General features: G+C 38.6%; 1 protein-coding gene across 1 annotated transcript in view; it reads left to right on the forward strand.

Annotated features, from left to right (window-relative positions):
- Positions 1-24,949, forward strand: part of TUB (TUB bipartite transcription factor) — a 71,226-nt gene that overhangs the window by 13,954 nt on the left and 32,323 nt on the right. The window contains 2 exon segments of the mRNA XM_040608193.1: positions 16,803-16,854; positions 18,268-18,430. Coding sequence (XP_040464127.1) covers positions 16,803-16,854; positions 18,268-18,430 — 215 coding nt within the window.

Consider the following 24,949-nt stretch of genomic DNA (forward strand, 5'->3'; position numbering starts at 1 on the left):
ATCTTTCTTCAGCAGTTAATCTGATCTACTTCAGCTGTGATCTGTTTAGTTAACACATGACCAAAGATGGTTTATCTCTAAATTTTTTAAATGAAATGCTGGAGCAAATTAGATTATGCTGGCTTTCTTGGTCAAAAAATGGAAAGCATAAAATTCAAGACGTGTAGTATCTTGAATTGCCTCAGTTCCTGCTTCTGTCATGCTCAAATTAATCTGCTACAGAGTGTGGCTCTGATCAGTGGGATATCTCTAAACCTGCACTAGTTTGGAAATTAGAAATGGAAGTGGTTTTATACAGAATTTTTGATTTTATTATTAAAATGTTTGGGATGGCGAAAGATTTGCACTTTTTCTGGATACGTGGAAAGTGACATTAATCTAGATTCTGGTTGTTCTTTCTGTCTTGAAGGTATTTTTGTCAAGTTGTAAACACATAGGAAGCAGTCCTTCTCACAATGTAATTGGAGTATTGAACTTCTCACAATGTAATTGAGTATTGTATATTCATTTAAGCTCCACAGGTTGAACCCAGAGGTTGAAGGTCAGTGTAGGACTTCATTCACCTTTCCTTTAAAAAATAAAGAAAGGAATAAAAAACCCCAAACCCCTAAACCCAGGGATACCCAATGTTCTGTACATCTGACATGTTTCTAAAAGGAGAGTTTGTCTATTCTGTGCACTAAGTAAAGAGTCAGTAGATTTTTCCTGTGTTACTTCTGGCCAATAAACTTATTTCTGTCTTTCTGTGAGTTCATAATATGCATGAAACTTAGAGAAAAGAGAACAAAAAGACAAGGGAAACAATTTTTGTCTTAATCGGTAAATGAATGGCCGTGTTCTCTGTATCTGTATTTAGCATGAAAACAGCCATTAGAATTGCAGATTTTGCTGTCCATTTTGTTTCTAGGAACTGACATATGTACAATTTGCGATCCTATATAATTATTATCTGATTCTAGAAAACTGTAATTTCAACCAATATCTAGAAATACATCATTTGAGCATAAATTTTCAGTACTCTCTGTGCAGGGATTAATGGCGCAACCTTAGTGAGAATTATACTGCTTAGTTCCTTGGATGTCATGCTGGTATTGTATCCTTTATTGGAGAGGTCAAATGATACTGAAAATCTGTAGTAGTACATGACTGGCAAAGAATGCTTGTGGTTTTGTATGATAGCTCTTCTTGGTTTTATAAAACAGGTACCCTATTTGCTTAGCAGTTGTCACACAGTGAAAGGGAAAAATAATGTTTAACTCAGGTAAGATCAGTTTAAAAAGTAGTAGATTGGATAAATGCTGAAATCTTTTTTTGATCTCACGCCTTTGGATATTTTATTACAGTTACAGGTGACAGCTTCTTGCCAATTTAAGAAAAAAAGAAACCCTAAAGTTGACACACCTTTTAAAACCTAATTATCTTATGCATACTTTATTTTTTAAAAAAAGGTTACTCTTTTTTTAGGGTAAAATGTTTGTGCAAATCCAGGGAAAATGTTTGTGCAAATCCTAGGAATTTTCAGAACAATTGAAAAAGCATCCTGGTTACTCTGATGGAACTGGTGCGTATTTGACAAGCAGTTTAGAAAGCAAAGATAAAAATTCGTGATTTGTTATCAGCCTTTTCTTTTGCTGTTCACCATTTCACATGCCATAAGCTTTTATTTTGCAAATACTTAGCCATTTGAGTGGGCTTAGTGGGCAATATTTATGTCCAGCAATAACAAGTTTTATTTGTCTGTTCAGGACTGGAACCCTAAAAATTAGATGGTGTGCATGTATTGGACTCTATTTTCAGTCTTCTTCAAATATAATGAAAATGGTGTTCCAGAGTCTGAAATGTCTTGCGTGGGGGACCGATGGAGGCTGTCAAACAGTACCACGCAGGCTGTTCATGTGAAGATGTTTTCAAGCCTAGAACAGTGATTTGGAAAAGATAGTTGCAGTTAGAAATACGAATTGGTTGGGTCACGATAACTGGCTCTTATTTTCCCAGTAATCTGATAACTGTGTTAACAATAGGCTGTATACTGCAGAGGAGATTTTCACCTGGAGTTCCAAAGCTTTTTAGGGACACCAGTTCCCACTTCTCTGAAACTGTGAGTCTGCATGCTGCCACATGTCTTTCCCACAATTCTCACTTCTTGCTGGCAGCACACATTCTTGTCTGTCTCATAGATGAGCAGAATCTTATGTCTTGAAAGAAAGGATAGCTATATCAATGAACTGCCCAATGCTGAAGAACATTTGAGTCATACCAGTTAATGAAGATAGTTTTCTAAACTGTATTAAAAAAAGTAGTCATTTTGCAGATTTTCTCTCACATTTTTTTTAAATATACATATATCTATGTATATGTAGTTAAATATGAGGGAATAATGTCTTGTCTGATTATCTGTTGAGAGGTCAAACTGGGAAGAGCAGAGAATGTATTACTTTTATCAAGTCATCAAATTTCTTAGTAATTAATTGCTTTTTTATATTTTTCCAATTATATATTACTACAGTAAGGCATTTCACATAGTACTTTGTACCGCCACACAATATGTTATGAAGTGTTGAGAAAAAAATCCGAAGTAATTATTAGACTAAGTGATAACTTCATTGGAGGTATTTGAGAGAACCAGATGAAGTTTGGTTCTATAGTATCCTATAATTTTCAATTTGCAACGTGCACTTGCTTTCTGGTACTGCCCTTGTGAACTAAGCGTTTCTCAAGCATGCTAAATTTGCCATGAGATTCTGACTGAAGATTTGACTGAAGACTTCCTGGTTTATAATGTATTAGCTTCATAGTTCATTTGAACCTAAAACTTTACACACCAGGTGGATTCACGTGCACTTACGATTTGTATCAGGAGAGATAATTCTAGCTGCTGGAATCTTTCTTAGATCAAGACAGACTGCCACAACCCTGGAAACTAAACCTTTGTGTGAAGAGGTATCAGAAATGAATTCAAAAGATTGCAGGGTCGGTTTCCATTAACTGTTGGAGTTTTCTGAGTAGCCAGGTATTGTTTTGGATTGCGGTTTTGTAAACAGAATTTTGATGATATAAATAGGAGACTTCAATAGCTGAAATCTTCCTGCTTGAGGCACAAGAAAAGCCCAGGCTTGTCTGTACTTCCTAATATCATTTCCTTCAGTACACTTACTTAGCTAAAAGGTGCCTCATGATTGTCAGATGTAACAAAGGTGGTCACAGGGCAGTCAAGCGGAAGTACGATTGGGACTTTGATGATTAATAGCGAAGATGGAAAGAAAAAGTTCCAATAATAAGTATTTGATCTGTTTTAAATTTGACTAATTTATTTGAAATACTTTAAGGTGATATGCTAAACTAGGTATATAAATTCAAATTGGTAAGCACAGTTAATATTGATGAAAATCAGAGATGCAAGGTTTAAAATTTATGCATACCTTTGTATGCAACAAAAAGAGGCATGTTGTGTAGCAATGTTAAGACTGTTGCTCAATGTGATATTTCTAATTGTAAATGTGAATGCATTTTATTAAGAGGACTATTTTTTTTCTCAATTTGAAACACAAAAATGCATGCTAGCATATTTGAGGTTAAATAAAATATGGTCAGAATACAGAAATATGGGTTTAATGGGATGAGTTAGTTTTTTTCCTAAAATGTGTCAAAACCCAGTATATTTGTTCCTTTTCCTAATATGTCATATGACATGAGATTCTATATAACATTATTCCTTGTTATGCTTTTTCCTCCTCCCTTTTATTTTCTCTCTGCAATTATTTTTAGTAGAGAAAGTTGGAAACTGACACAGGCTGAAATTTGCCATGGTAGTTCGGCTTCATGGACTGGGAATTACACACAGATGTGGAGAAAATCACCTAATGTAACAAAAAAGAAAAAAAGGCTGATACGCCTTATAATAAGGCATACTTTTCTCCTCCACCCATTGAGAAAAATTTATAACAGAGATAATTTTACAAACTCTGTGCTAGAGTGACTGATCTTTGCCTGATAGTAGTCTGACTTCTCTTTCCTCCTTTCCAATGCTGCCTTCTTCCAACACAGTGCCTGGACTTAGTAGTATCTTTGAAAGGAGGTTAACTGCCATGGAGAAACATGAAAGGTGTAACATAGAATAGTTTGGGTTGGAAGTGACCTGTAAAGGTCATCTAGTCCAACCCCTCTGCAATAATCAGGGACATCTTCAGCTAGAGCAGGTTGCTCAGAGCCCACTCCAGCCTGACCTTGAATATTTCCAGGGATGCGGCATCTACAGCCTCTCTGGGCAACCTGTTCCAGTCTTTCACCACCCTCATTGTAAAACATTCTTCCTTATATCTAGTCTGAATCTACCCTCTTTCAGTTTAAAATCATTACTCCCCTGTCCTATTGCTACAGGCCTTATTAAAAAGTCTGTCCCCATCTTTCTTAGAAGGACTCAAGTATTGAAAGGCCACAATAAGGTCTCCTTGGAGCCTTCTCTTCTCCAGGCTGAACAGCCCCAACTCTCTCAGCCTGTCCTTGTAGGTGTTCTGTGATCATTTTCATGGCCCTTCTCTGGACCTGCTCCAACAGGTCCATGTCCTTGTACTGAGGACCCCAGAGCTGGATGCAGTATTCCAGGTGGGGTCTCAGGAGAGCAGAGGGGCAGAATCACCTCTCTCAACCTGATGGCCGTGCTTTTGATGCAGCCCAGCATACAGTTGGCTTTCTCAGCTGATGGCTAAAGTTGTGGAATACGATTTCTTAAATAACCTTAAACACCTAGGAAATCTAATGAGTGACAGTCTTTGTTGGCTGTACTGTAGTTTCAACAGTTTTCAACAGTTTTCTATGATAATATGTAAAATAATAATAATTATGATGATGTAACAGTATCTGCTATAGTAGATGCTTTATCTGCTTTAGCAGTGGGTTGGACTACATGATCTCCAGCAGTCCCTTCCAACCCTGACTGTTCTGTGATTCTTCATCAACTGGTTATTTTGCATACTAATATGTGTTGGAGAGGGGAGAGCTTTCACCAGAATTTGCTGATTTATTGCCTTAGAATTATTCAGGGAGAAAGCCTAATCCTGAAAAAGTTTTATTGGGCAAAATTCCTTTGGGATTTTTTTCAGTTGCTTGCCTGCCTACCCCCTCAGCAGCTTCCATGATACATGACCCATCTCTTGTGCTTCTTGGTCAGTACTCTGTAGCTTCTGGGGTCTTCCATGCTGCTTATTTTGGCAGTCAGGCAGGTGGACAGGCATAGGATTAAAGATCTCAGGGTTATCAGGGGCTCAATTCTGTAGGTGTATCTATTCTATAGAAAATTGGTATGCTTTTGGTTTGCTTTCTGTTTTAGAGCAGATGTGAATTTCAGGATGTCAGATTTCAAAATCTGGAGCTGATCAATGTAATGGAATTATTTTCTCTGACCAGTCCTGCCATTGGCACAAGCCTGTTGTGGTGGTCCACTACAGCATTGTGGGCTAGAGCCCCCTCCACTTCTTCAGGGAGCAGAAATCTTGAGTGGAGGCCAAGAACATAGAATGGGCTCACAGGTCTCATTGATGTCTGCATTGGGAAGCCTTCATGCATGAATATCAGTCCTTAAGTGCTTTCCTACATACTGGATAATGTACCCTGAAGGAATCACTGGTGCAGTGCCATCCAGGTGCCACAATGTTTGCCTTTGCCCTAAACCCGCAGAAGAATGACCGACTGAGATAATTAGAGGGACCAGCTTTCAAATGACAGTCAGTAATATTCTTGTTGTGAGTAAAGCTCTCGTGTTGGTTACCTGCTAGGTAACCTGCAGGAGCTCTTTGCTTCACAGCCGCAGAGAACTCTGACCATGTTATAAAGTTTTCCTGCTGCTTCCCAAGTCTTGAGAGTGGATTCCACTTACCCATCTTTGATTGCTCATCAGAGACAAAGGAAAAAGATTGCCTTAGGTCTGAAATGGAGAATAATGTTCTTCTGGTTGTTTGTTCACAAGGTCATCTTTTCAGGGGGAATTCATAAATCAGAAAAGGCAAAATGTGTAAGTTCTTTTGCAATTATCTTTGAATACTATAGACATTACCGTGTTTTAGAAAGGAGTGAATACCTCTGTCTCATAAAAAAAAAAGCGGGGGTGGGGGGGAAGTCACCATCCCAACCTTATTATTACTATGCTTTTCTAAGATTATATTAATAATTGGAAGACTCCATCAGAAAAAGATTGTCTTTTGTGTGGGCACTGTATGTGCACATTGAGAAAACAATTCTCTGTCTCTAGGAGTTTTTGTCATTAAAAATCCCAACTTGAAAGGGTTTGTGCACAGCATCTCATCTTTTTATGCCATGTGAAATTAGTGGAAACATTTTCAGGAGATTGAATTAACATTTTTTGAGATCAGGGCTCAAGTATACAGGTCAGACTGTATGGAATACCTTATCTGCATAGAGTGCTGTTAGAAATACTGACTTACTTTTCCTTATTGGGTTCAAAATCTAGGCCAAATGATGTTTGTTACTTTTGCCAGCCATCAACATTTTACCCATCTTGAAATCCATGTCATGTACTCAGGCACCAGGATATGGCAAACTCATTTTTCCAACAAAAATGTTGTCCAGGATTGTCAGAATTTTCTACTTGTAGAGAAGGTAACTACAGAGAATGAACTCAAACCAAAATGAAAAATCCACTTTCTTCAGTTCCAGCAAAAGAATACTAGATTGGATTTTAAAGATAGTATGCGTAGGGGGGAGAAAGTGACAAAATATTTTGTTTCAGGGTTAGTATTTATCATGAAATGACATGTCTTCCCTCAGAAACTGTACTCCACAGAAACTGTAAAACCACCTGTAAAAAGGAAAAAGGAGCTTGGCTGTTTCCCTTCACTAACATCTCCTATCAGAGTTACAATTCTTACTGTATTTTTCTTCAGTTTTGATTGTTATAGCAGCTAAGGGAGACGAGGTTGTCTCTTTCACCTTCACATTTTTAATAAATTGATAACTTAATTTTACTGTTCCTTTTAAAACCCCAATGAATACCACTGTGTCTTTTTCCTGTCCTGTCCTAAACACATAAGTAGGCAGCGGGATCTTTTAATAAGTCGCTGCATTAGTGAACTGCCTCAGATATCATCTCTTTCAGTGTATTTGTGCCTGTGTTTACATGCCTACTGCAGGGAGAAGCCTCACTGAACACCTGTGGCATTGGCCGTATCGTTGGGATCAGTGTTTTGTTTGTTAAACACTTCACAATTATACTATTATTTTAAAATACAGCACTGTGTTTAGGTTAGTTACTGTACCTGTAATGCTTCATTCTTGCATCACGAAAGTGTTTCTAAGAAGGGTTAAGACTTGTTTGTTAATCTCATTTTACAGGTGTCTTGGAAGGTTACACTGTTTGATATAAAATAGGTCCAGTATGCTGCCAGCTGGGCAAAACCATGTTTCATAAAACAATTATAAGAGAGGGAGGGAAAGGAGCCGGCAGTCTTCTGTAGGTTTTCTCTTGATTGCAGTGGTTGACAGTCTGTTCCGTATAAGAATCGCAGAGGTCTGTTCTAGGTGACATCTTTTACCAGTGTAGCAGTAGTGGAATGGGAGAGCCATCACTGTCCTCTACGGCCCAGGTGGAGAACTCTTATTCTGCAGTAAGTGCAGTCTCCTATCCAGACAATACTTCTCCCTAGTTTCTGCTTGTTTAATTTACTGTTTGTTATGGTTGGATGTTTTGTACATCAGTGGGTTGGATTTGTTTGTGCATAGATTTTAGTGTTTTAATGACTGAGATGGGTCGAATTTTGATACTTAAAGAGAAAGCAAACTGACTATTAGTTAGGACTGGATCTTTCTTCCTGTGGCTGGCAGCGAGGTGTTTTCAATAAACGCTCTTCCTGAAAGTCATGTCATTTGTCATCTGGATCCATCTGCATTGCAGGTAGTGTATCTCCAGGTCAGAGTTGTTGTGTTGGGGTTTTCTTACCTTTCCGATTTATTCCTATTCAGGCACTTCTCATCAATCTACTTTAAATACAATTTTAGCATAGCTTACATAATGCCAAAGGCTATTGTGTGTTTGTGCTCCAGCATTCATGTTTATTAAATTCACCTTTCTCTTTTAAGACATAGCCTTTCTTTCTAAAATTGCATTTAGAGTTTGTGTATTGAGGGAGGGCAAGAAATAGCCCAGCCATCCGCTCTTCCCTTAGGTGTTGTTTTCATTACCTACAATTTACTGTTGTATGCTATCTTATTCACCTCTGTATAATTGCAGAGAATGAATCTGTACAAATATTAGTTCAAACTGATCTTTCCAGGGCAGTAGTGGCAGCCCTGTAGTTCAGGTTATTTAAAACATGCAACGTGCTTTAGGGAATAGATTTGCTTTTCCTCTCATTAGATCTTTTCCTGGCTTCTTAGCATCCTCACTGAAAGCTGTCAGCCAAGACATTTCAGATACTACACTGTCGTTTCTTTTTCCCAGTGACCTCAGTTTTGTTCTTGGAAGGTGAATAGCAGTTTTCTGATTAAACTCAAAGCTGGATCTCACTAATAGAGGGTGCTCAGGGAGGTGGTGGCATCGCCATCCCTGGAGGTTTTTAAAAAAATGCATAGATGCGGTGCTTAGGGATGTAGTTTAGTGGTGGACGTGGCAGTCCTGGGTTAATGATTGGACTTGATGATCTCAAAGGTCTTTTCAGCCTAAATGATTCTGTGATTCTATACAAAGCATATCTACAGTATCTGTAGAGTTTTGTGTTGTTCCCTTGAACACTGAGAGTCTGTCGGACTGTTTGCTCTTAAGTGCTTAGTTCTATATATCCTGTAATACACCCATCTTCCAATGTGTTATCTGACTGGTGATTTATGTTTTTAAACTTATTCTGAGTGAAACATTCAGAAGACTCGATTTCTACAGTTTTTCTTTGTTTCATATACCCTGAAGTTCTAACAATTGGAGATATATTTGGATGAAGTGTGCTAATTAAAACAGAGCAAAAATACAATTGTGTGGTCATGCTCAGGATTTGGCTGGAGTTTAGCTTAACACTTATCAACATGGAATTCAGAGAGAAAAAAAAAAAAAGTATGTGTTCCTGTTGTTTTCTTTCAGTTATTCTGCTTGTATAATCTGCCTTGTAGCTCAGCTGTGACACTGATGTTTTAGTTCTGTGTGGCACCCAAAAGGAGGATGCTATTCACAGAGGCTGGAAGGGACCTGTGGAGTTCTCCAGTCCAATGTCCTGCTCACAGCACAGTCAGCTGTGAGGTCAGGCCAGGTTGATCAGGGCTTTATTCATTTGGGTGTTGAAGATGCCAAGGATGGAGACTGCGCATTTCTGGATTGCCTGGTATTAGAAGGCTGTGATTAGGTCTCTCCAAAGCCATCCCTTTTCCAGGCTGAACAAGACCAGCTTCCTCAACCTCTCCTCACAGGACAAGTGCTCCATCCCAGCTCCCAGACCTCTGCCCTCCTTTGGGATGCTCCAGTTGATCATCTTTCTTGTACCAGGGTGCTCAAAACTGGATGCAATTTTCTGTATGGGTTCTCACAAGTGAAGAGAACAGGAAGGATGTTAATCACTTCCCTTGGTCCAGTGGCCAAGCTCTTATTGGTACAGCCCAGGGTGCTGTTGGCTGCCTTTGCTGCCAGGGCACACTGCTGGCTCATGTCCAGCTTGCTGTCCATTAAGAATCCAGGTCCTATTTGGCCAGATGGTCCCCAGCCTGTGTTGTTGCAGGGGAGTCTTCCTTCCCAGGTGCAGGGCTTTGCGTTTGTCCTTGTTCAATTCCATAAGGCTCCTACTGACCTGTCAGGGTCCCTCTGGACAGCAGCCCTGCCCTGAGTATATTGGCTGGTACCCCCAGCTTGTCATCTCTGCAAATGTGATAAGGGTGCATTCAGTTGTCTCCTCCAGGTCATTGATGAAGATGTTGTTACCTCTTGCCGAGGTGCAAATATTTATCATATGACTGAAGAGGGATGGAAGAGAAAAATATTAACTAATAATGTTCTGGAAAATAGAGTGGTAAAAAGTTTTTTGTTGTTCTGTTTAAATCCCCAAGCCAGAACTGTTGGACGGACATGAGTGTCATAGATTTTAATGTACAGTGGTCATTTAGATAAACCTTACTGAAGCAAATAGGACCAACAATTCAGGAAGGTCTTGTTCATTTACTGATTTTTAAGCTAGTTTGCCAGCCAGGATTTGAAAAGAAAATAAAGCATTTGGTTCTATAATTATTTGTGCAACTGCAAATTCAGTCTCTGCTTTCAGCCATCTGCCCTGCAGGCATTACTTTTAGTGCCATTTAGATCATTGGCATAGTGTATGATCCTCTGCATCTTTTTGTGTTTTGTGGCTGATTTGGTGCTGATAATTCTGAATCAAGTATTTGTGTTCGTATTCCTGCCTTTTTTTCCTTATCCTTTTTCTCTCTCTTTTAGGTTTTCTAAGGGGCAGGGGAAGCAGTGCTGCATTCCTGGACAGACATGCTTTTATTTGCTCTGTGAGATTCACTGTGAAACAATTTTATTTATCTGAAGCTTTACATAAAAAAACGCAGTCTTCATTTCTGCAGCAGTTCCTGGTGTCTGTACTTTCCTGGTCGGTTCAGTGGTAACTGATAGGCGCACTGGTAATGGTAAGCTGTTGCCCTCTCTGCTGTATGAACATGGCGTGGGAGAAATACAGGAGCTGCTGCTGTTTCCAGTAGAAGGGCAAGCTAAGACTGAATGTCCTTGGGCTGCTCTTTAATGAAGAGGACAGCCAGACTTCTGCTTGTTTAGATGGCTTGGGAAAGACGTTACTCATTTTACCATAAAGATAGCTGCAGGTTTTACTCTAAATCAGAAGACTGAGCAACTGCTTTGGGATCAGAAAACCTTGATGATTCCTAGCATTAAGTGGAGCCCTCACAGTCTTTCAGAGTAATTTGTTTCTTTTAGAAGTCTTTGATTAGGGTGTGTGTCTGATATAATAATGTTCTCTCAAGTGGCTTCTAGTGAACTCAACATATGGCATACATGGGGGAACAGACCTTATTTTATGTGGGGGCTTTGCAGGTCGTGGCACTTTATAGAGCTTGCTGGCTTTGCTGGTTAAGAATACATTGAATTTCACTGATTTGAAGAACCTGTGCCATTCCCTCTGGAGCATGGCTTCAGCCTGCAGGTCCCTGACCCTGTTAATGAGCTTTCACAGTAGCATTTCAACAGTGCTGCTGGAAAGCTTGTTCCTAATGGCTTAACAGTAACGTTATCCAGAGCAGTTGGGTTTTATTGGAACTACAGAGACTTTATGGAAGTATAGAGATTTTAGAGGAGTGTAATTGGGTGAATATGACAGATGGTATCCAGTAAGCCAAGTGCTATCTCTTTGCAGGAATTTTATTTCATATGTTTTTAGGGACTTTGTAATGTGCAAATGGGACATTACACCCATTCTTGCCCTTTTGAGTCAGCCATGCTTTGAAAGATCCCATAATCTGTTTCTCTTGACACAGCAACATACCAGCTTTCTTAACAGCAAGAGTGCTTGGAAAAGATCTGAGTGATCTTGAAGATTAGTCTTGTGTGGTCTATTTTTATTTATTTATTTTATTGTTATCTGTCTTGATCATCCATTGTTTCTGAACTGTAGTTGACAATAATGGCAGAAGAAACTCAAGATGAAAATACCTCCTCTACTTTTCCATTGTTTCTCGTTTAGTGTTGTAAATGGGGGTAGTATTATTTTTAAAAGCAAATTCTTCACCTTTTTATAATGTGAACTGTTTGTTTCAGGAATTTTCCCTAACTTAAGTGCATTCATTTTGCTTGTGCAAAGGTCCCTGATTTCACATAGAGTTTTTGGGTGCTACTGTTAGTAATGTATTATCATGAAGCAGCAGAAAGAGAAAATGCAAGGGTGACACTTCTAAACAGCATATGAAAGTTTAGTGGTAGTATGTGTCTGCTTGTTTGCTCAGCAACACTTCTCACTGCAATTAGTGCTGGGCTGCAGAGATGTGATAGATACGATTTTGGACCTCTGTCTTGGTTAAAAAGTTATTAAAATGGAAAATGTTATTTTATGAAGCATTGTCAGGAAGGACAAAAGCATTGCCTCGTTTGTTGGCAGAAACGAAAGAGCTGTTTTACTGTGTTAGACTTTTCCTTTAAAAAAAAACTTAAATCTGTGACTACATGTACCTTGCACATTCTGATTGAAAACATTTCTTCTTAATTTTCCCCCCTACAATGGCTTACTGAAATGTAAGCAGTTTGCATGTTCAAAGAGTAAAGGTGAAGTACTTGCTGTGAAGTGTGTTATTTGAATTAGGCTTTTCCAATTTTACTTAGATCCATGTGGAAATACATTAGAGTTTTGCAAGATGTTGATTTACAGCATCTTCTGCCTTCATCTCAGAAGTAAGTTATGAAGCTCCATGTAATCATGCAGCTTCATCCTTGAAACCTGGTTGGTCTTGGGTTTCTCTTAAAATGATTTTTAAGGAATACGGATTATGAAGTGCTTAGAATACTAAAATTCTTGCTTATATTTTTGTCTTCTTTATCGCATGTAGCAGCATAGAAAGCCTGGCTGTTTTTTTTGTAAATTGAATTTAATGTTGAAAATGTATCTGTAAAATAGATTTGGTGTCTTACAAAGGTGATATGAAAAGTAATACTTCAACAAAAAGGTGATTGTTCATTTAACATATTTCCCTTTAGAAAATAGGAGGTGGGGATATTTGAATCAAATGTTATGTTTAAAACTTTAAAATAATGTTATCAAAATTTAATATTTGAGTCTTTATGGAGCCATGGTGCAGACTGCTAATATGAATCTGTACGCTATATAGCTATAGGCTTGGCTTCTTAAGCCCAACATCCAGTAAGCTCTAATAGGTTGCTTGTGTTGTGTATAGATGGATGGCTCTTCCCCGGATAATTATCTGCAAGGAAATACATACAAGCTCTGATTTGTTAACTGAATTTGGCCTAGACTGTTATTGCAGACCTGAAGCACTGTTTACAATATTATATATAGTGTAAAATTGCTTTTTGTTTTAAATGGCTCAAAGCCATAGCCAAGATGCCAGGTGGATACATTATACTTGATCAAATAGGAGTAAAAATGAACCTTACTGGATCTTCAGGATACTTCAGCATGCTCAGCAGATTGCTAATATGTATGCATTCTCATCAATAATTCAATTTTCATTAATTATGAAGTTACATTTCTCTATTAAGACTGACTGAGTTTCATGCTGCTGCTGGGATTTTCTAGCATCACATCAAACATGTAGGCAGAATTGTTCTAACAGCTTTGCTCTCCATGAGGTTATTTCCTGTGGTGGTACTGCGATGTTGCACCTGTAGTTTCCACTGTACTGGGCCTTTAGTTTCTGACCCTCCCAGTTATTTGGACCACTGAGCAACAAAAGCATGGCCAGTTCTGAAACTGGGCAGGGTAGGCTGGGTCCTTGCCGAATGCACAAGTCTCCCAGAGGGAAGAGGAATTGATTTTTGTTATTTTCAAAGACCAGGAAAGGCAAAGGCAGAGCTTCTGCTCCTAGACTTTCGTGTTTTCTGAAAAGTGTAGGTTCTCTGGATTTCAGCTCTTGGACCCTGAAGCATCTGTCAGAGTGCATGAACTGCCAGATGCTGCAGCAAGATCATCTGCTAAATCTTTCTGCAGGGCTTCACTGAAATTTAAGAAAAAGGGTCAGTGGTGGTTACATACTTAGAGTCCAATGCAGGTGTTTCTCAAGGCAGCAAGAGTGAGGGCCTGATGGAATTGGTAAAGAAACAGAGCTTGTTTTATGTATGTATGCATTTCTTAAAACTTTGGTGTCTCTTAATGGCAAATTTGGGAGTCACCCAGTCTCAGGAGAGTACTTCCATTGAAAATCAGGAAATGTGAAATACTGGCTGCTAATCAGCAACTCTAGGGACCACTGGTCCTGTAGAAAATATTAACAAAGTACAGAGTCTCCAAGTGGAGTGGTCTGCTGTTACAGCAGAAGAATATATAGGCGAAATTGGATCCTCTTTTTATTTGCACTTCCATAACCATTATTTAGGCATCAAGAAAGGACAGAACTGCAGCTTTTCAGTGATACTGGCATCAAGTAACTGATGAAACAGAGTTGGTGGTAATGAGGCCTTTTTTACAGTGGGAAGGATTCAGGAGAGCGGTGCAGCTGGCTGCTGGGAGTAAGGCATTGTTGTACAAGTCCAGTTATCTGGAGAGGGAGGTAATTGTTGAAGTAACTGTGTTCTGCTGAACTTCGGTGTCGGTGAAGAAAGTTGGAGTCAATTTTAGTTGTTGAATGTTATAGCTTAAATAATGCAAGGCTTGTAGTTATTGCATATTTACAACAGGATTGTGGAAAACTACTCAGAACTTTATAAAATATGGAGAGAATGAAGGACCTGGAAGTTCCAGACGAGCTTGTCAGCTGGTTTTCAAGGCATGCTGCTCTTGGTGTCAGCTCTGATTGCATATATTCAGAGGCTTTAAAAGCGACGTCTTGCAGTAGAAGGACAATATGGAGAGGTGTTCTAGCATTACAGCATCCATACTTTTTGGATGGAGTTTCATGTTTTTGGTAGTCCTCTGGTGTGTCTGATAGTTGCTTTGCATTCATGGAGTGGTGAATCAATGCAAATCACACCCTTCCTCTTCCTGGTGTTTGCTGTGGTGTCACTGAAATTGCCACCTTTACTATGGTAGGGTTGGGAATAAAGAGACCTGAGGGAGCTATGCTTTTTTACCTGAACCTGAATTTAGCTTGTTGTGGTTTACCAGGGAGTCACAGTTAAGGTTTGGAACCTGACAGAGAGTGTTTGCCTGCTCCCTTGTTCCATGCAGGGTTTTATGCCAGGATATGGTGTGATGGGAAAGCAGGGTATGTGAGAATCATCCGGTGTGCTTGGACACCTTGGTTGTGAATTATAGCCAGTCTAGCATAATACTGAAAAACATTAAATTCACCTAAAACTAATTACTGAACTTCTGGTTTATGGGAATGTCTGAGAAGTGTGTCTGTAGCTTATTTAATATGTGTGAGGGGAGTAAGCATAGTCTGATTTATAAAGCAGAAGATGAGAGATCAGAGTTTTCTCCTTAGCTCAGCAAATGACTGGTGGATTGGAGTTATATTGGCTCTTGACCTCTGGGTATTAGAGCTGTATATGCATTGCTGCCCCTGCCATTCTTGTGGTCTGTATTAGCATCATTACATGGTTTTGGCTTTTTTCAAGCATTGTCTTAAATGAGGAGGATTTGTTCAGGCCATTAAGCCTGCAACTTTATGTTTAGGCATCTTTTACTCAATCATTTGGCCACAGATATCAGTTAGGGTTGTTTTACTTTATAGCAGGCCAGCTAATATGTAATGCAGTTGTAGTGAAGCTCTCTTAGAAAAAAAACCCTGATATTGTTTACAGAGGAGGAATGTGTCTTCTTTTTATAACTTGTTTCTGTAATTTATCAATTGAAGAATGCTTAGTGTAAAGCAGAATATTTTTTGTTACTGTGAGGGTTTATTTCTTTAATTTTTTTGTGGGCTATGAGTAATGCATTACCTCTACAAGAGATTAATTTTGTATCCAGCGTACTTGTACAGAATAGTTTCCTTCTGTGGAATATCAGCCTTTTGTAACATATAACCTGTGTATAAATTTTAAAAGGGTGATGCCACCAGTAATGCTTAATTATAGGTCTTTGATAATGCTGGCATTGGAAAGGTGGTGTTCTGCATGCCTTTATTAGATGTCATACCTAACTGTATTATAATGTTACTGTCTTCTAAAGAGTATATATTAATACATGGGAAGTCACGTTTTTTATGAAATTTCTATTGCAATACAGTTGGGTTGTATGTAGGTCAGAATCCAGGTTCATTTGTCCTGGTTTCTTTTTTGCTTTTTTTTTTTTTCTTTTGATTGTTAAGAGCGATTATAAAAAAAGGAGAGCTAATCTTTTACAAAAATATGTTGTAAGAGAAAATGAATTCTACTTGTAAGAGGCTGGTTTTTTTGTTCTATAGCACTGTTTTCCTTGTAGATGACATATTACAGTTTAAAAGATTTCATTATCTGTAGTCATTGTTTAACCATAATGTTCTTACAATAGAGACCTTTGTTCTCCAGAAAAAATAGAACGTAGTCAGTAATTTGATAAAGTACTTCACAAAAATAATTTTCTGATTTCAATGCCATTAGTTTTTAACTTCTAATTAATGAAAATGATTGCATGCACAGGAGCTAATCTTTCAGCTAGCAACAATTAACAGAAAGAAATATGGCAGTGAGCAATACTGTTTGTCTTGCCAGTCTCTAAAAGTTGGAGTGCATGGCAATGAGCGTGACTTTTCAGATATTTAGGAATAAATTCTGGTTTTCAGTGTGTGAAAGATTAGACAGTTAATTTTCCTAACGTAATTTTAAATACTGCTGAGTTGCTAAGCAGCTCTTTTACACTCACTTTTTATATGCTTTATATGCAAATTTTCAATCAAACCCCATTGCTGTATATGTTGACATTTTGCATTCGAAGATAGAGAAGAAAACAAGCTGTAGACTGGATTTTGCATTTCTTTGTGAACTGGCTGAATAATACATATATTTTTGTTGACGTTTGCGAGCCACAATTTTTCAGTTTTTCATGCAGTGCATTTAATACTCTTGTGCCAACTTTCGCAGGTTAGGGCAGGCAAACTTCTATGGAACATAGTGGGAGTTCTATATGTATAACTTCTGCAAGAGTTTCTTCCAGTGACTGCTGTTAAGTGGTGTTTTGAGTGATAAATTTGTTCCAATTAATTATTCTTTGTCTTTGCAGTGTTCTGGATGATGAGGGGAGCAGCCTGCGTCAGCAGAAGCTTGACAGGCAGGTAAGATTTTGGAGGGAGCCTTCTTGCTCTCTGAAGTCTAGATCTTGGCATAACAAAATCACTGACATGTATCTGGTAATTGATAGAAAATTGCATCCTTTGATTAGGGAATGCAAAAGAGAGATCTGTGAAGGTTACAGCTTGCTTAGAAGTCTAACTTCCATTAAAATTTTACTTAGTGACTGTGGTTTGAGTGATAACTCACTTGCATTGCCTTGGATTTGTTTTAAGCTGATTTACAAGGTTTTTATTACTCCTTTGATGGACCAGAAAGGACAGGTGGTTCTGCCAGACATGCCAGCCAACAGAGGTTTACCACAGTGTTTTTAGTTGTTTGGGATTTTTTGTTGTTTTGTTGTTGTTGTTCCATCGATTTAGCCCTTGTGGTTGTAAAATACTTGTTACTGTATTCCAACATGGCTTGTACAAGAAAGTGGTTTGGAATGTCTTCCATGAAACCTTAGGGAACGCTGCCACCATGTTCTAATGGGGTTTGAGGTTTCCACTTTTCCTTTGATTTTTCTGTGGTCCCCTTTTCACAAAACTTTGTCATGTTTATAGTTAAACTTCGTGAGTTTAATTTTATGTTTTTCTATAAATTTCTTTTCCCATTGTTTTATCAGCTTGCATGTCTAGCAGCATCTCATTTTCAAATTCAAATACTTTTAATTTATGCTGTAATCCTGTACTAGATTCTGATTGTTTTGAAGTCATGTTGAGGTGTTTCACACAATTTATGGAGATGAGAGTCCACTCTCCATTTTTATTCTTCAGTTTTAGTGCATCTGTTTTCCAGAAGCACAAAATCACTGTACAGGAGCAGGGAAATGGTAAAGTAATGGATAAATAAAATTAACAGTTTAGTTGCTTGAAGTTGTGGAAGAGGGATCAAAGAGAGAGATGCCTATGGTGTTATTGGATGCTGAAGGTTTTGGTTTTCAGCAGGTCTAGCTGAGAAATTCAAGTGTTTAATTAAAGTTCATCTTGTATAGTTGTTAAATTAGGTTAATGTCAAACATTATCGCTTGATTCTATTGTGCAGATTACCTGCTTTTAATTTACAGAAACTTAAATAGGCATCTCTGCCTGATGCCCTTGCTTACCCTCCCATTGCTTCACAGCCAGTACTCACACTGTTTTCCCAACGGTTATTTCCAAGCAAGCTCTGACAGCTGGTAGACTGCTTAGAAAGATCTATTCTAATTATTTGCTGTTTTCAGCAGAAGATGTTTTAGCAGTGAGCTGGTTGTGTTTTTTTGGAAAGATTTCATATAACCTGATATCCCAATATCCCACTTGCCAACTGTTGCCACTGGAAAATTGGAGAAGGTATAAAGATATCCATTGTGTTTCTTCATAGGTTGCTACTGTTTGGAGTCCAGTAATGGATGCTTTTATTTGTATTTTCCTCAGCGAGCACTGCTAGAACAGAAGCAGAAAAAAAAGCGCCAGGACCCATTAATGGTTCAGTCCAATGTGGACAGTCGCCCAAGAACGCGCAGAATGAAACATTCGGAAGAACAAGCACCGTTGGTTGAATCATATCTTAACAGCAACAGCAGCATCATATATCATGGTATACGAATATTATCTCTTGCATATATGTTTACTGCAAGTCATAGTATGATGCTCTTCTTGTTGAATTTATGCTAACGGGAACAAAGGTGGTGTTTTTGGATTTTTTTTTTTAGTAGATAATTAATATCCTTCACTTGTGTTTGGGGATAAAAACATCAGAACTTGCAATGCAAGCCTAACAGGAGGGAGCAAGGTAACTAGCTGCCATCTGCCATTTCACTGCTGTGGGGAAGAGAGAGTGGCTTGTCCCTGTTGCCATGAATATTTAAGTGTCTTCAGTCTTGGTTTCTCCTGAAGTAAAGCTTATGTGTTCCACTCTGTGTATTCCTCTGCACGTAAATTTGCTTAAGCCTACACAGTGTCAGTGATAAATTTGAAACTTGTTAACTAATTTCAGCTAAGTTTGAATATAATAATTTCAAAGATACTGTGTTTCTGCAAGGTTCATTAAAATAGGTGGGTAGGTAGAGAAGAACATTTCAAGCTTGCACAATATAGTCTGTGCTTTCTTATTAAAGATTAGAGAAACCAGAAGGGACAGAGACACTTCAGGTCTCACAGCCATAGGGGAAAAAATTAATGCTGTTTCATTTATTGTTAGACTTCAAAGAATTTAATCATCAGACATAAATCCTAAGGAAACCAGTAGTTACTTAGTTCTGTGCTCACATGGGCCATGCTTGTTGGTCCCTAATGAGGGTAGTGCATACTTTTCCTCAGGATTTCCTAGAGGGAGCTTGGGTAACCCTTGTTCAATGTTTTATCTCTTGTAGATCTCATTTCAGGTTGCTAACACATGCAAGAGTTACAGAGAACAGTATTTTTTAAACTTTCTTGTTCTGCAGATTGTTGGGTTTGAGTCATAAGGGATTCATAAGCCTCAATAGCAAAAGACTTCCTTCCCTCAGTAGTGATGAGTATGTGGAACGAGCTGAAATCTACTGGTACTGGGAATGCAGTTGGCTCTTTTCAGGTTGGGAGTGCTACTAGGTGGCAAAGTACTTAAGGTTTAATGTCTAAAACCCAAAACCTAAGAAGCCTTTGTGAATCTACCTCTGGAAAAAAACACCAAACTAACCAGTATCCTGCTCTTAAACAAACAAATGAAGACTTAATGCATCATTCAGTTCAGAACTCTATCAAGTATACTGCACATGCTATACCATTTCATTTTCAGTTGGTGGTCATGTCTTTCAACAAAGAGATGGCAGGTATTCACTAGACTAACTGATCACACTGCGAGAAGTGCAGGTTTCAGGGTCTCTACCTCTGGTTTGCAACTGGTGAAACTTTTTGGTGTGGTTACACCTACAGGATTTATTTTTAGAAACTGGAAATTGCATTGATTAAATGTTAAGGTTTCATTAATAATGGACCTTTTTTATCTTGCTTCTGCAAGCAGATAGGCTGTCATAAGTGATTTCAAATGGAGAATTATTTTTTCTCTTACTATTATTTTAATTATGTTTTTTGAATAAATATTAAAAGCATTAGTAATATTTCTCTCTCTTTACTGTCTTTTTCTTAGGGCCTGGGAAGAAGATTTTAAAGAGGAAACTAAATTTCTTTCTAGTCTGACCTTAGAATTTAATTTAATGCAGAATTTTTGTTTTGTTTCTTTACTTTTTAATCGGAGAAAACAGAAAATTTCTCTTTCCTCTTTCACTCAGTAGCTTATCAAAGGTACAAGAACTGCTTTAAGAAATAGTGTCTTACGGTACAGAGGTGCCGTCATATGCTAAAGCTTCTGTATTGTCAGTTGAACAAAGTTTTAATTTTCAGAGATCAGAGAAACAGACATTATTGTCCCATAAATGGTAGCAAATTTCATATCTGCACTAATTTTGCAACAGTTTGCACCAGAGTGGACTTTCGGATTTAAGTGAGATTAACTGTGCTCTTAAGGTAAAAGTGACCCTTCCCGTAATATTCAGACCACACCATTTACTGGAATACTTAATAATTTATTTTCCTTAAATCAGTTTGTTCTAAATTTGTCTCTCAAACCCTTGCAATATTTCACAAGGTTTCAGAGAAGCAAAAAAAATATACTAATGTTTCTCATATTCACTCTGGAGTTTGTTAATCCCTGGGGACAGCTGTCCTTGAAATAAAATGTGCAGTTAGCAAAAGCTGATTTAGAAGAATTGAATTACCTAGTAAAGTCTTTGATTGCCTTGTAAAATCCTTTTTTAGGAACAGTGCTTTTGAAAATATTGTAAGAACTCCAGAAGCGTCCTTTTTTGGTGTGGTCTTCTCTGGGAATGTGCTTAGTGTCTTCGGTTACACTGTTTGCATGGTACATAGTTCAGTTTTGATGGCCATTTTCAACTATGGTATTCAGCTTCAGGGTTGGCACTTTTTTCCCCTTCAATGAAAACATTTGTATGTGGCAGCGTCGGATGCATGAGACAGCTGGGCTGTTTCTAAAGAACTATTTTGCGCTTTTCCGTTCATTTGTTTCTGTTATGGGCATGCTGATTTTAAGTTAAGAATGACTCTTTGATGGGAGTTGACGGTCTGCTGAATGAACTACATTGCTTGGATGAGCATGTTTGTGAAATCAATTCCTGTACTGCAAATGCTACAAAAAGAACACTTATTTCCACCTATCCTCTTCTACTCTCTTTTTTTAGCTTGTACTAATTCTGTGTAGCACAAAAGTACTTGTTGATTTCAACAAATAATTGGATGCCTGTGTGGAGATATCTCTATGGTATTTTGGGCAAAGTAGGTCAGAGATAACATCTCAGCAATTCTGAGATACTAGGCTTTCTGCATTGGGAAATTTTCTTTCATATGCTGCCATAGCTTATTCTGATGCAGTTGTATGTGCTGCAGTGGTTCCCTGATGGGCAACTCGTCTCTGGAATAAAAATGCATTTCATTCCTGAATAATTATCAGTGTGGAGTAGAAAGTCAGTCACTTTTGTTCTGATATAGAACATTGGCGTGGTGAGCTATTTGTAGGTAGATACAGTGGGACAGCATATTTTGCTAGTTAAGCTGATCATAAGTTTTTCCATATAAAGGAGCCCTTGGCTGCTTTTGAACCTCTGCAGGGAGTTGCTACTAGCCCTCTGGCTGCACATGTATTTTGCTTCATCTAGTTTGGAGCCAAAGGGAAATGCAAATAAATCTAAGATGTGATAGGATGGAGGGATGTTAATTAAGGGCTGTGACTGAGCTCAGCTGGGGCAGCTCACAAAGGGGATAATATAGATGCGGCTTTTCCTACACTTGAATTGCTTGGGATTGAAGATGCCAGGGCCAGTTCAATTCAGTATGAAACAGAGCAGGTACAGGGCTTTTTGAGTTTCTTTTTTGTTAGTTTAATAAATAACAAGATGGCTCTGCTGAAACAGTGTGTCCACAGAGCAGGGAGGAGTATTGCCAGGATCACTAATTTTTTCTTGGATACCTTCAAAGCAGAGGGATGACACATTGATAAGGTGCAATGGTATCTCTGTTCCCTGCTAACCGTTACTAGCAATTCCTCTTAGGTGTTGTGAGACAAAAAAGATGGGAGATGGGTGCTCTTTCACTGAGCAAGTGGCTCTGCAGAATTTACCAGGGTGCAAGTCTGCACCAGAATATTTCTTCTCAGTTCCTGCCCATATTTTACCTACAGTTTTCAGATCCTGTAGCTTGGGAACAATTTGCACATAGTATAGCTTTTTAAAACCTATTGGGTTTTGGCATAATGCTTAATTAACTAATAACCACAGAAGTATTTGAGTTATCTGTGGGAACTGACATAAATTAATTTGAGCAGTCCAACTTGAGATAAAGTGAACCCTTGGCACTCTGGTCCATGAGTGGTCAGTTTGAGCTGGAGTGTTAGCCAGTGGTAGTGCAGTGCTTGCCTGTCAGCATCTGTACATCAGGTAGGACCAAGCGTGCAGGAAATTGCTTTTGTTACTTGGAAAGGATTATAGAGATCTATTTCATGGGAACAGAACTTCTTGTTTTACAATCTGCACATCTAGGAACATAGGCGCACTAATAGGAGAAACAGTTTCATGGCAGCATTTCTAGACAAGTCCGGGACAAAGCTGAGTATATGGAAGTAACAAAAAATCTTCGTGTAAAATGGATGCACTGTTTTGTTTTGTTTTTTTTTTTTCCTCTTTTTCCTTTCTCTGCTCTGAAATGAAGGTATGAATGTGGTTTGGGATCACATTTCCAGGTTAGAGCCTAAATTATCCAGGCCATTTCAAGCAATAGGTATCCTTCCATTCACTTCCATGATCTTTCGCTCCAGTTGTTATTATTACAAATAATGCCCCTCGCAGTACCAAATACAACTTCATTGCTGTTTCATCATTATAAATAGCAAAATAAGAATAACAATGTTTTGTATTGCTATTAAGTTTACATTGTATATAAAAGACAACAGTCATTTATTCACTGGAATAAATTTAATCCCTCTGTGTAGAAGAGATCGCTTACAAATTTGTCTTCTCTTTCTTGTGCTCTTGCCTATTTTCGATTCAGTGTCCTTCGTAAGGACATACTGCTTCCTGTTTGTTTGAAGTTCTTATTAAATTTCACTTGCCATTCTGTAATGCCTCACAGTCACATCTGCTGGTTTGTTTTCATGTATATCTCTACACCACTTATTTTGTGAAGTTTGTTGAAAACCTGAACAAACATTTTAGCCTGATATGACATTGCAGAATTCTGCTGTGAGTACAGTTCTTTTCAGTCTGGATTGCAAATCCATACTGAGCATTCCTGGAGCCAAGTAGCGTGCAGAGATACTAGTTACTGCAAGAATTTAATTATGTTATTTAATTACATTTAATGCAAATGATAAAAGCTCATTTTTACAGAGAAAAGTAATTGTATTTCTGTGAAAATGGTGGATTTCCATTGGGGAGCGATTTTTATTTTCACAGCACTGAGGAAGGCAGAGATTTGAATGAGTGCCAGATCTGCTTTCATTAATATTACCATACTTTGTTGCAGCTGTGCCTTTTTTTTTTTTTTTAAAGACTTGAAATTAAAAATGTTTTCAATTAGATACTCTCACAGTAATTTTCATGGCAACTTCCAATTTAGAAATTTAGATTAACCATGTGTGAAAAGGCAAAATTACTTTCTTACTTTCCTTCTTTGACATTTGGCAGTGCATCTAGATGCAATGGTTGTGTGGTGTGTTGAACACACTTTTGATGACAAGTCATAGGTCTGGATTGTTAAATTTGATGTGTCGTTCTGCTCCTTTACTGTGAATGATGAGGGAGTTGTCTGATCAGTACCAAGCTGTCAACTTTATAAGGTGACATCAGTTAACCATTCCTTTAAAAACCCATATATTTGCGTATTCATCAAAACAGTGTTTTGCCATTCCTGTTTTCCACTGATCTTGTAATGAGAAGGTATTAGTTTATTTTTTGTAGATAGCAAGGAATTTTCTGTGCTCAAGACTATTAATACTGAGAGATCAGGCAGCACTCCCAAGTACCATGCAGGCAAAACACTTAATTTCCAATAAGCATATATTCTGTGATCTCCCTTTCAGCCGCAGTCTCTTCATCTTCATCCTTTAAAACACCTTTTTGATTTATCCGCAGTCCTTACTGCACTAGTACATTTCCAAAATAAACAAACTCACCCAGCAGCAAGGACCAGAGAGCAGCAGGTAGCAGGTGGTTTACAGGTCTTTTTGTGGTTGTTGGTACTGAAGGACTTGAGAAGGAAGTTTAGAGGCAATTGCTTAAAAATTGCTTGAAAAATTCCCTTCTCTTTGCTTTAAATTTCCACTTGAAGTACGTTTACTTTTAGTTACTACTAGACAACTAGCTGTTATTTTCTGCCTTTGACAATCTCTGTGCCAGGGCGCACCACCCTACAGGCTTTCAGCGTGGTGGGCAGAGCCAGCCGCTGCTAACAGGGTTCTCAGTGGTCCCAGGCACAAGGGATGAACTGGGGCCAGGGCCCTCCAGAGTGGAGAGGAGATGGGGCCAGGAGACAAGGCTGCAGTGTACATATGAGGGGCCCCTGGAGCCGATGAGCTACCTACGGCGTAGCAGGAGAGGCAGCTGGGAAGCGGCACACAGCCCAGCCGGCAGCAGAGCCCAGCTGGGCAGAAAGGGAGCCATATCCCATGGGCAGGGTGCAGGTAGAAGCCCCCAGGGAGGCTCCTTAGGGCAATTAAAGCCTACTGGTGCCCTCAGCGCCCCAACACACAACGTAATTCTGTAGTTTCTTTTTGTCCTTCATCTTCCTGGCAAAGCTTTTTTGTGGACAATTTCAGCTTTCCTTACTAGTTGTCTGCTTTCCCAAAGAGTCCAAAGTTTGCTATTAAGCCTCCATTCCACATGCTTTCTCCTCTTTCCCCCTCTCCAGTGTCAGATATGGGGGGTTTATGAAGAATCTTTTCTTTAATTCCTTTCTTTGTTCTTTCTGAGGAAATCTTACAGCAGTGAGCTTTTAGTAACGTCCTTAGGCAGCACCAGGCTCTCGTGCATGCTTGTTCCTTTTTTCTCAGCTCATTCATGTTCACTTTCAC

Source organism: Falco naumanni, chromosome 10 (genome assembly GCF_017639655.2).
Source record: "Falco naumanni isolate bFalNau1 chromosome 10, bFalNau1.pat, whole genome shotgun sequence".
NCBI lineage: Eukaryota > Metazoa > Chordata > Aves > Falconiformes > Falconidae > Falco > Falco naumanni.